This window comes from Sinocyclocheilus anshuiensis, unplaced genomic scaffold, assembly GCF_001515605.1.
Source record: "Sinocyclocheilus anshuiensis isolate Anshui unplaced genomic scaffold, SAMN03320099.WGS_v1.1 scaffold2276, whole genome shotgun sequence".
NCBI classification, from domain to species: Eukaryota; Metazoa; Chordata; class Actinopteri; order Cypriniformes; family Cyprinidae; genus Sinocyclocheilus; species Sinocyclocheilus anshuiensis.
Window position 1 is genome coordinate 88,747 of NW_015542580.1, and position 12,631 is coordinate 101,377.

General features: G+C 36.4%; 2 protein-coding genes across 2 annotated transcripts in view; one reads left to right on the forward strand and one right to left on the reverse strand.

Moving 5' to 3' along the window:
* Positions 1-6,597, forward strand: part of nudt6 (nudix (nucleoside diphosphate linked moiety X)-type motif 6) — a 9,070-nt gene extending 2,473 nt beyond the window's left edge. Inside the window, exons 3-6 of the mRNA XM_016494086.1 lie at positions 115-318; positions 1,385-1,440; positions 4,441-4,495; positions 6,147-6,597. Coding sequence (XP_016349572.1) covers positions 115-318; positions 1,385-1,440; positions 4,441-4,495; positions 6,147-6,520 — 689 coding nt within the window. The 3' untranslated portion in view covers positions 6,521-6,597. The remainder of the gene's footprint in view (positions 1-114; positions 319-1,384; positions 1,441-4,440; positions 4,496-6,146) is intronic.
* A 927-nt stretch (positions 6,598-7,524) lies between these two features.
* Positions 7,525-12,631, reverse strand: part of fgf2 (fibroblast growth factor 2) — a 14,451-nt gene continuing 9,344 nt past the window's right edge. The window contains exon 3 of the mRNA XM_016494091.1: positions 7,525-8,607. Within this exon, the coding sequence (XP_016349577.1) occupies positions 8,422-8,607 (186 nt within the window). The 3' untranslated portion in view covers positions 7,525-8,421. The remainder of the gene's footprint in view (positions 8,608-12,631) is intronic.

Below are 12,631 nucleotides of genomic sequence, written 5' to 3' on the forward strand. Positions count from 1 at the left end.
TATTTTTTCTATTCTATCTACTTGTTTTTCTTTGTGTGTGTGTGTGTGTGTGTGTGTGTGTGTGTGTGCGTGCGTGTATCTCTCTCTCCGTGTGTGTGTGTGTGTGTGTGTTAGTGTCTCTCTGTCGGTGGCGGTCAGACGGACGGGTCGCAGCATGGCTGTATGTTCCCATCGCTCTCAGCAGACTGTCTGCGGCGGCGGCGCGTCTCGGCTTCGGCTTCCATCACGCTCGGAGAGACGCGGCCGTTCTCAGCCTGTGGCTCGGACCGGGAGAGGACAGACTGCCTGCGTTCGCCACACATCAAGTAGGAGTCGCTGGTGAGCGCAGAATGAGTTCTGTTCTGAATCCGCGGTTCTCTGTTTGACCAGCAGGCGGCGCCGCTCCTCCGGAGCACCGGACAGACATGTTTGAACATGCCCGGAAAGATGCTCGGGCAACGGCATGAGCTCAGTCTGGCAGCCGCTGCGCGACGCGTGCTTGTGTTTGATTAAAGCCGAATTCCGTGAAACTGAAATCCCGCGTCTGGAATATTCTAGCAGTGAATAATCCGACCGCATTTCCTTTCTGTACGACTTCCAAACCAACATCCTCTGTGTGTTTTTATTTAGACCGTAGGTGGGGTAATTGTTAAACATTTATGGGAAAATTTTCACAGTAATAACAGCTTAAAGTTTTTTGTAGAGTATCATATTTGATCCATCAGGCTTTTATGGCTGATATAGTCTGATAGAGTGAGAATATGGAGGAAAAACAACTCAGTTTTATTGCAGATGCTGGTATTTATATGATTAAGTTCTGCTGCGATCTTTATAACAGTAGAGCAGAGATACTGACATAAAAATGATCTAAATATCAGTGGTCGCTCTATATCTGCAGTAATCTGTCTCAGTAAGATGAGATTGAAATGCTCCAAACATATAATGCAGTGATTGAGAGATGAAGAAATAAAGGCTCCTCAGAAGATGTGAGATGTTCTGGAGGCTTGTGAAGATCATTCCTCCGCTGAGGAACAGTGAAAGTAAAGCTTCTGGAAACAAACGCTCCTCAAAAGATCCTGAGGATCAGATTTGAGACGCACTGATATATAACGCTTTGAATATTAGCTTTTATCAGGGTTTAATAAAGTTAACAGCTGGTCTGTATCAGTGGTTTGAAGTGGCTCATGAATGTGTGTGTGTGTGTGTGTGTGTGTGAGACCACAGGAGGGGGAAGTTGAATTCTGGAGTGGATAATATAAAACCACACACACACACACACACACACACACACACACACACACACACACACAGTCCTACTACACAGACATTCCCTCTCAGTTATTCACGTCTGTTCTTTTTCTCATTGATTCTGTATAATCATGAATTATTGGTGTCTTGTTTAAAGGTGCTGTTGTGGACGAATCCAACGGCAAAGTACTTGTTGTTCAGGACAGAAATAAGGTACAGAATCAATCTGCCGTCTCTGATGTGTCTAATATAAGGCTCTGTGCTGCTTAAAAACCCCAAATTATTTTTGTTTCAGGTAAACAGTTTCATCCCTCTAATTTTGGGCGGCATGTAGACAAACATGCAGTCAAAGCCACACTGTTGTACCTGCGGGCCTCGGTCCGCTGACCTTCCTCTGCTGCTGATGGTCATCTGGAGTAAAGAGAGCGCATTTGCCCATTTCAGCCATATAAGAAAAATAAAAAAAATCATGTTTCGGTGAAAAGTTGAAATCATGAATTTAAATGTTATGACAAAGTTATAATTATGAGTTAAAAAGTCCACATTATGGCAAAAAGTGGCATATATATGGCATAGTTATGAAATAAAGTCAGAATTATGAGATAAAAAGTCACTATTATGACATACTGAATCATAATTATGAGATAAAGTCAAAATTCTGGCATAAAAAAGTCAATTATGAGATAAATCGAAATTATGACATACTAAGTCGAAACAGTCAAAATTGTCAATTATGAGATAAAAAGTTGAAAATGACAGTGAAACTGACATACTATATCATAATTATTCAATTATGAGATAAAGTAACAATTATGACATACTAAATCATAATTATGAGATTAGAAAGTCTAAATTATGACATACTAAATCGAAATTGACATTCAAAATTATGCGATAAAAAAGCATAATGTCATAATTTCAACTTGGTTTGTTATAATTGTGACTTTTGAAGTCTAATTACAACTTTTAATTTCATAATAATACTTACCCAAGCATGTTTTTTTTGTCCTGCGTGGTGGAAGCGTGCTTCCATGCATTACTGAACCCTGTAAGTGTGCCATTTACTAACTCCCGTTCAACTCCGTGTGTTAAAGGGACAGTCCACCCAAAAACCATCATTCTGTCATCATTTACACACCTGCAAAACTCACCGTTCTGACATCGAAGCACATTATATATAATGTGGTGCATATATATATATATATATATATATATAAAAAAGAGCAGCATGAACATTCTGCTAAACCTCTCATTTTCTGTTTCATGGACGAAAGAATATAAAAGAGGGTCATAACAACAGACGTTTAAAGTAAATGATGACAGACATTTCTAAATCCTGTAAATCTGAACTGAGACTGCGATTGAACGGCTCTTCGAGCGATAATGAATTCTGTGTGTAACCTTGTTAAACGTCAACCCTCGAGCGTTTCCCAGTTAAATAAACAGCTGGGTTGTGCTCGGGGCAGCGCACGTGGCAGGCGGCTCTCTGCTCTGGAATGGAAACTCAAAGGATTGTTTTATCCACCCGCCAACATCTTTCCTCCGCTTTTATCTTGCGTCACGGCCCGTTTCAGTCGTCATTTACTGGTAAAATGGCCTGAGTGTTCAGGTTTAAAATATCTCTGGGAGTATCAGAGGTCATCGAGTTATTTATCTTCATGGAGCAGATTGCATCTGGGCGCACCAAATGTGTTAATAAAATTCAGTTGACATGGGGATGTTTCTCTAGTTTCGAAATGATTAAAACCCCTGCAAAGCATTTCATCTTTCACCAGTGGAAAAACAATGACACATCGCTATGTGCTCTGATGCAATGAGATGAACTCACCGGCTCCGTCCCAAACCCTAGTGAGCTGCCTCACTGTCTACATAGACAGCATCCTGACTGATTTGGGCAGCAACTCATGTGAACCAATCTCAACGTTCTTAAGCTACCAACTAATTCTCTAATAATAAGCACAAAAATGTAAACGGCGCTATTAGGAGAAATTATAATTTAAAGGAACAGTTCACCCAAAAATAAAAATTAGCTCACCCTCGGGCCATCCAAGATTAGGATGAGTTTGTTTCTTCATCAGATTTGGAGGAATGTAGCATTGCATCAGTGTCTCACTAAAGTGAATGGGTGCAGTCAGAACGAGAGCTTATAAAAACATCAGCACAAGTAATCCACAGCACTCCAGTCCATCAGTGAACATCTGGAGAAGACAAAAGCTGAAACAAATCCTGATGTTTTTATCAGCGCTCGTTCTGACGGCACCCATTCACTGCAGAGCATCCATTGCTGAGACACTGATGCAATGCTGCATTTCGAGTCGAGGGAGAATCGGATCCAAATGCAGATGAAGTTTATCAAAACAACAAAATCATAAAGAGCTTAAACCCAGGAACCAAGAACATCCGTGAAGAATAAAGCTGAGCGCACCAACAATAGACAAACTCTGACAAAGAACGGTGAAAACACAAGGGCTTAAAGACACACAGGCTAAGAGACTAACGAGAAACAGATGATAACAATCAGGAGTTAACAAGAGGAACATGAAAGTCTACAAGAACTACAAATCACTTTAACACGTCCTGTTTACCTTTAGTTCTTCTACTGCTAATTTATTTTTAAAAAGCAAATCTATTTATATGCAAGCTATGATGAGCTATTAATTTAGTGTTTAGAAAACAGTTAATTACATGCATAAAATATTTTCATTGTTTTTCAATTTGTTTTTCATTTGCAATGCAGCTACTTGTGTGAAATACTTCATATTAATGATAGAATTCAAATACTTTCAAACATAATTGCCCACAAAAATATTGATTTTTATTGATAGTACAGAAAGATTCTCACATCACAAACCTTTAAAGCTGTTGCATTACATTGTGTTTTTTTTTAATTGACCAAAAACCACTCAAGTAAGAATCAAAGTTTCATTTATAACTAGCAGCCGTTTCTATATTCTTTTAAAACTCAATATGGAAATACTGTGTAATGGACCTTAGTAGCCACATCTCAAATCTAAAACCTATAAGAGAACATGTTTATGAAAATATCTGATATTGTACTGATAGATATAAATAATATTTAGATCATCTGTGAACGTGGAACAAAAACGATAAAATAGCAGAAAGATAAAATGACTAATTTTCATAAAAATATATTTCTAAGTGTACAGCTAAAATAACATGCACGTGTTAAACATGACTTTCTTTCCTTCTCAGACGAAGAATGCTTGGAAGTTTCCCGGTGGTCTGTCAGATCTTGGAGAAAACATCGGTAAGATTCGGATTCAGATCCAGAACTGATGTTAAATTGAATCAAAACTAATTTAAGCACAACAGAATGTTCTTCTACACAAAGTAAAGCTACTCCAAAAGTGCATTTATAAGAACATCATCTAAGATTTGAGACCCTCAGAACATTCAGTTACAAAAATACCCTTCTTTAATACAAATAAAACACTATTTATTGTCGACTTGTATATAAACTAGATTTGCATTGACTTACTAAATGACAAACATCGATTACATCCTTATATAAGTCACAATGCTCTTTCTGAAAAAATTATGTTTTGTATAAAAGTTCAGTAAGTTACATTGTGTTCACAAGTGTACAACAAAAGATTTCATTCAGGACTTTTTGTGAAGTTTTATCCTACTCTACGTTTCTCTAAATCTCATTTAAGATACAATAAACAAAGTTATTAGTCAAACTGATTGTGTGAAAATATTTAAAAGAATAGTTCACCCGAAAAGTAAAATTAGATAAAAATGTACTCAGATCCAAGATGAGTTTGTTTCTTCATCAGATTTGTAGAAATGTAGCATTGCATCAGTGTCTCACTGAAGTGAATGGGTGCCGTCAGTAATCGGCAATCCAGTAATCCACAAGTAATCCACAGCACTCCAGTCCATCAGTTAACATCTGGAGAAGACAAAAGCTGAAACAAATCCAGCATTAAGACGCTTTTAACTGCAAACCGTTGCTTCCGGCTAAAATATTTGATCTGTGCAGATTTCTCTCCTGATTCAGACCAGATCACTTTTTCACTGGAGGAAGTATGATTATGGATTATGGACTCATATTTTAGTTAAAAACATCTTAATGATGGATGTGTTTCAGTTTTTGTCTTCTCCAGATGTTCACTGATGGACTGGAGTGCTGTGGATTACTTGTGGATTATTGTGATGTTTTTATCAGCTGTTTGGACTCTCATTCTGACGGCACCCATTCACTGCAGAGCATCCATTGCTGAGACACTGATGCAATGCTACATTTCTCCAAATCTGATGAAGAAACAAACTCATCCTGATCTCGGATGACCTGAGAGTGAGCACATTTTCAGCTAATTTTCATTTTTGGGTGAACTGTTGCTTTAAAGTCTAATGTGAATTTAAACCAAGTAAGTTCCTGATGCTGTGAAGTTTTGACAGCATTTGTGACCCTGGAGCACAAAAGCAGTGTTAAGTCGCTGGGGTATATTTGTAGCAATAGCCAACAATACATTGTATGGGTCAAAATGATAGATTTTTCTTTTATGCCAAAAATCATTAAGATATTAAGTAAAGATCATGTTCCTTGAAGATATTTAGTAAATCTCCTACCGTAAATATATCAAAACATAATTTTTGATTAGTAACATGCATTGCTAAGAACTTCATTTGGACAAATTTAAAGATGATTTTTTTGCACCCTCAGATTCCAGATTTTCAAATAGTTGTATCTCGACCAAATATTGTCCTATCCTAACAAACCATACATCAATGGAAAGCTTATTTATTCAGATGATGCATAAATCTGAATTTTGAAAAATTGACCCTTATGACTGGTTTTGTGCTCCAGGGTCACATTTACCAGCAGCTCAGATGCTAGAATGTCTTTAAGACTGAATAGAGTTTCTCTATTCTAACTGGATGCTGTATTTCAGACGAGACGGCCATCCGGGAGGTTTTTGAAGAAACCGGAGTCCGATCCCAGTTCCGATCTCTCCTCAGTATCCGTCAGCAGCACAAGCTCCCGGGAGCGTTCGGGATGTCCGACATGTACCTGATCTGCAGACTCAGCCCGCTCTCCCACCATATCAACCTCTGCACTCAAGAGTGTCTGTGCTGCGAATGGCTCGATCTGTCTGAACTCGCCGAGACCAGCGAGACCACGCCGATCACGAGCCGCATCGCCACACTTCTGCTGTACGGACTGAACAACGGTTTCCACAACATCGACCTCACAATGAAGCAGCTGCCGGCCGTATATTGCGGCTCGTTCTATCAGCTGTACCACAGACGACTGCCAGAGGTGTAGAGACGTTATAGAGCAGCACTACACTGCACTAAATCATGTGTTTTGTTTTCTAGTACAAATATCTAAACCTTCCTAAATCAAGATACATTTACTGGAGAAAAAAATGACTTGTTTTCTAAAAAAATGTATCAAATTAAAGTGAGTTTATGCGTAAAACAAGAACAAATATCTGCCAATGGCATCAGAAAAATAAACATATTTCAAAAGGAAAACAATATTTGCATATATTTTTTTAAGCATGAACTCACTTAATTTTGACATTTTTCAGAAAACAAAACTTTATATCTTTAAGTCATTTTGCATCTCCAGTAAATGTGTCCCGATTTTAAAAAATTAAATAAAATAGATATTTGTACTTGGAAATAAGACAAAAACAACAATTTTTTGCAGTGCACTCTTAAAAATAAACAACTGAAAACGGTTTGGATTTCATGAAGACTGTTTCATATCTTAGAAATATTTGGGTCTTATTTTACACCAAAGTCTAAATGTTTTGAATAATGAAAATGAAGCCTATTTTTACATTTCTCAGTTAATAACTCTGCCGTGCAAAAATACCTTATATAATAAAAAACAATTACATACAGTATTATTTATATTATAAAGTACTTTTGTGAAATAAATATCAAGAGAGTATTTGGGTTACACTTTATTTTAAGGTGTCCTTGTTACAGTGTAATTATACATTTAAGTGCTGAGTAATCTTAATTAGCTACATGTACTTACTATATGGTTAGGGTTACTTGCATGTAATTATGCATAATTACATGCAAGTAACCCTAACCATATAGTAAGTACATGTAGCTAATTAAGATTACTCAGCACTTAAATGTATAATTACACTGTAACAAGGACACCTTAAAATAAAGTGTTACCAGTATTTGTAGAGTTTGTAATAGATTTCTCAGTAATGGCACCAAGAAGAAAATCCTGGCTCTAAAAATACTTAATTTTCTTTATTTTACACATAATTTCTTCATGAGATTCACACCAGAATTTTGTATCTCTTAGTGCTATAACGAATGGAGTGTTTTTAAAAGCTGATTAAATGGCAAAACGGTTCTTGATCAAGTTTCTTTGTTCCTCTGAAGAGCCTTTATTTTCAAGAGCGTGCTGCAGATGGACCAGTTTTAGTTTCTGAACTCTATAATACGTTACCTCGCCTAATCTGCCTGGAGGTTTTAGAGTTTTTAATCAAGTTTTTAATCATCTGATTTCTCAGTTACCTCAACAAAAAGATAAACTGTTACTGTTAATCTTACTGTTACTCACAGCAACAATGTAACTAAATAGAAACTATGTTTTTAGCCAAGATGATATATATATATATATATATATATACATAAAAAAGAGAATAAAGTTTTTGACATTCATGATGTACTTCATCAAAGTGAAACTTTGTGTTTGCAAAACCCTTTCTTTCTCTAAAATACAGTATAGAAATACTTGCGAGCCTTTTGCATAAAGGAGCAGCATTAAAGTAAACTCACATTTTGTAGCCGTACTAAAAACACTCCTGCGAGAAATGCAGTCACGAATTCACGAGCGTATAGTGCAGATCAGTGAACTCTCCGAACCAACCCGAGGGAATCGAGTGGAATAAGAGAGTATTTCGGAAAGTTGGATCTGAGATCATATCGGTGGGATTTGGGGCCAGAATTGACGAAAGCGCCGAGTCTCTCTTCTGCGGATATTGCTGATATTTCCAGGGTGACCGAACACGAACAAATAAACCTGTAATGCTCTCCAAGAACATCTGTTTGGGAAGCGTTCCTAGATAGAAATGCTGAAGGGAAGTGTTTTTTCCCTCCATCACTTATCCGGATGAGCTAATCGTCGGTTAGAAGCGCGTCTGCGTCAGGGGTCTGTCGTCTCGCTCTGTGTTTGACCGCATCTCTCCATCAGCACTTGGCTGACATGGGCAGAAACAGAATGGCCTTCTGGCCCGGGCTGGTCTTCGAACCCGCTTTATACTGGCCTGTTCTCTTCAGAGCCACGTACCAGTCGGGATACTTCCGGGATCGGTACGTGTTGTAGTTATTCGACTCCAGGCGCTCCAGAAAATAACATTCATCTGTTGTTCTCCTCTGAGAGAGAGACAGAGAGAATGACGACATTAACACACACCACTGTCGCATAATTTTAAGCATTAAATACCATTTACCATCAAAAATATATAATCAGCTGAAGAAGTTGAAAAAGTTCAATTGGAAGACGACAACATTAACACATCATTGTAACTCAAATTGGCCTCTCTTTAGCATTTTAAGCATTAAACACCTTTTTGTTTCCACTAGAAAATATATAGTCAGCATAATGATTAGTAAAAGTTAAAATGTCTTGACGTTTGAAAGTTTAATTGTTGTCGTTAGTGATGAACAGTGTTGGGGAAAGTTATTTTTTAGAAGTAATGCACTAAGATATTGCATTACTCCATGAAAAAGTTACTTTTACAGTTACTTTTTATGGAAAGTAATGCGTTACGTTACTTTCACGTTACTTTTTGTCAGCTGGGCTGGGCTTGATTATTTGTTTGTTAATAACAAAAAACCCAAAAGTTATACAGTAGTCAGTCAACGTTTGAAGTGGATCAAAACCTTTCATCAAAGTTGTCCTAAAACCAAAACAACACCCGCTCTTGTCTTAGGACAACTTTTTTGATCCACTTCAAATGTTGACTACTGTATTTTTTGGCGACTGTAAGGGCCCTTTCACACCAAAAGTGAAATGAATAATCCTCATGCTGAAGAAAGTGCCTCTGTTTTCTCAGATTTCTCTGTGTGAGTGAGTGAATAAATGGGAAAACAAAGTAACTTGTTTGAAAAAGTAACTCGGATATTTCATTGTAAATTTAAAAGTAATGCGATACTTTACTAGTTACTTGAAAAAGTAATCTGATTACGTAACTCGCGTTACTTGTAATCCCCAACAATGATGAAGGCCTCTCATTAACACAGCTCAAATTGTGCATTTACTTCTGTTTTGCAATTTTACCATTGATAAATAAAGCAATAAGCCCCGTGAAGCCATGGTTTACAGTGAATTTATAACAGCTAAGGGGCGTTGTTAGGTACGACGCGAAGCGGAGCTGTTATAAATTCACTGTAAACCACGGCTTTACGGGGATTATTGCGTTTATAAAACGGTTATTCCATATACGTAGTAAGGTTTCACAAAATAAAACAGCAAATAAAGTGTAATGATATTAATAAAAACAGTATTCTTCCACCAAACAATGTAGTTCCTCAGAAACAGTTGTGGTTGCTACAAAGTGGTTGCCAAGCAACACACAGAAGTAAACAAAGGTGTATGTTACTTTGTAATTTACAACAGCTTCGAACGCAGCTCAGCCAATCAGAATCAAGCACCGGAACTCTCCGGTTTATAATACACAATTTGTCACTGTAAATGTATTCTATTTATATAAAATATATAATCAGCATAACGATTGATTAAAGTTAAAGTTTTGAAGTTCGAAAAATTGAACTGAGAGACCTTCATCACTAACGGCAAAATAAAGACAAGTCATTGTAGCTTAAATTGTACATTTATCTAATTAAATATCTCAGTTTTTCACTGCAAAATATATCATAAGCAACAACTGGAAAAAGTTAAAACGTTTTAAAGTTTAATTGTCATTAGTGATGAGAGTGTTTCAGTAATGCACATCATTGTAGCTCAAACTGTACATTAACTTCTGTTTTGCACTTTTAGCACAAAACATATAATCAGCTTAACAACAGGTAAAAGTTACGTTTTGAAGTTTGAAAAGTTTAATTAACGACAACATTAACACACATCATTGTAGCTCAAATGCATACATTTACATATACATGATACATTTATTCTGTTTTGCATTTTTAGCATTAAATATATTTTTGTCACTATAAAATATACAATCAGCGTAACAACTGGTAAACGTTTGAAAAGTTCAATTGAAAAATGCATGTTCCTCAGTATGTGTGTGCTTTGATAGCAGCAGCTACGTGAACTAAACCCAGTGATCATGTTCTCCAGCATGATTTGATCCTAAAACTGTGTCCGTTTCCAGTTTTTCAATGTGTTTTAAGATTTCCGGATCCCTTTGCGCTCAAACCTCAGCTGTTTTCTTCCATCGAGTCTTATTTCAGCTACAGCAGTAAAACTGTGCTGGAATATTAGCATTTGTCATCTATTATCTGCAGCAGCTTGCGAAACACTGCCGTTTATTAGGGGAATATTCTCTCTTTTCCTGAGCAGCTTGAGAAACGTCTGGAAAACGTCTCCTGACAGGAATGTGAGATGGTCAACCCAGCGCTTCAGGCCACTGTGGCTGTTTTATGTGACCTTTGTAATGTTGACATGCTGCTCACGTTAAAGCCAACACTATCTCACGTGTTTCAGATTAAAACAGGATCTTAAACGAGAATAAATGTGTCTCTACACTCTTAAAAATAATTCCCATTGAGAGAATGAACCTTTAACATCCATGGAACCTTGCCAAGGTTCTTTACAGTGTAAAAAGGTTCTTTAGATTATTAAAATGTTCTTCACGCTTAAAAAAAAAAAAAAGTTCTTTTAAGAATTGATCACTGGAAGGTTCTTTGAGGAACCAAATTATTCTTAATTAGTATTTTTGTCCTCTTTTCCAGTGCAAATATTCAAACATTCTTGAGCCTCTGGTGCTCTTCGGTCATTTTTAAGTTAAAAAGTTTACACTGTGGTTTTTTATCATTTTTTTATTCATCAGAACAGTATGAAACTTATTAAAGGTTTTGGCACTTGCCACGCAAACACAAAAAAATCATGGACATTCGAAAAGGTTAATTGGTCCTAAAACAATAATCACACTTACACTCCTCGTGGTGAAAAGTGACTGCACTGGAAATGAGTGAGAAGCGAATATTATCTAGTGGAAACGTTTGGTACTGCGCGCAAACAAAATCTTATTTTTTGTGATATCAACCTCAAATTTGGAACACAACTTGTTTAGATCAATTCCTTTGATTTTCCTGAAGTAGAGTAAAACATTTTTTTTTTGGAAAATGAAAATTTTTTTTCACATAAAATTTTAAAATAGTATTTTTGTGCATTTTTCTTTTTTTTAATTAATTTTTTTTATGCACATTTTATGTTTTTCACTGCAGCAATGATCTGCCGAGTGTCTTCTTTAAAAAGTATTCAATCTAAAAAAATAAAATAAAATAAAAAACTTTTTTTGTTCTCCAGAGCATTTAAGATGAAAATTTAATTTTCAGATCTATGCTCAAAAAGTGCAGGTAAAAAAATAAAGGATTATAACTACTGCATAAATATAATTTAATACCATAAAGTCCTGTAAAAATACAAAATATTAAATTAAAACTAAAATATAGTACGTTCACCTCATTAAAGTAAAAAAAGGTCATTTTTGACCACCACAAGATGAGCACCAAAGGGTCAAGATACATTTACTTGAGAAACAAAATGACTTAGAAAGTGCATTTATGCTTTATAAAAACAAACATACCTGCCAATGGGTTCAGAAAAATCCAAAGGGAAAACACGATTATTTTTCTGACCTCACTGGCAGATATTTGTTCTTGTTTTAAGCACAAACTCACTTCATTTTGATATTTTTCTCAGAACACAAGACTTAATATCTTAAATCGTTTAGCTTCTTTAGTAAATGTATCTTGATTTAAGAATGTTTGGATATTTGTACTGGAAAACAAGACAGAAATACTAATTTCTGTAGTGCAAAAATGGTTCAGCACTGCTGCCAAAACAGCCTTTTGAAACCTTTATTTCTATATACGAAGGTGGTTGTTGGCGTCAGATGAAACATCGAGACTTTAAAAGCTTTAGTTCAGTTTCATTCTAGAGCCAACGCTGATGTTTCCTCTTGTGAGTTTTGAACAAGGAGCGCTGGCTGTTCACTGACTGTTGTGCAACACCTCCGTCATCAATGTAAGCATTGTTTCAGGAGCACAGAGACTCTCACAGCTCTAATCAACTCTGAGTCTGTGTCTATTTAACCAGATTCTGGGGTCAAACTTGTGAACTAAAATAAAAACAACATGTCTATGAAATGCCCCCATTCAGATTTACTTAAGTGTGTGTGTGTGTGTGTGTGTGTGTGTGTGTGTGTGT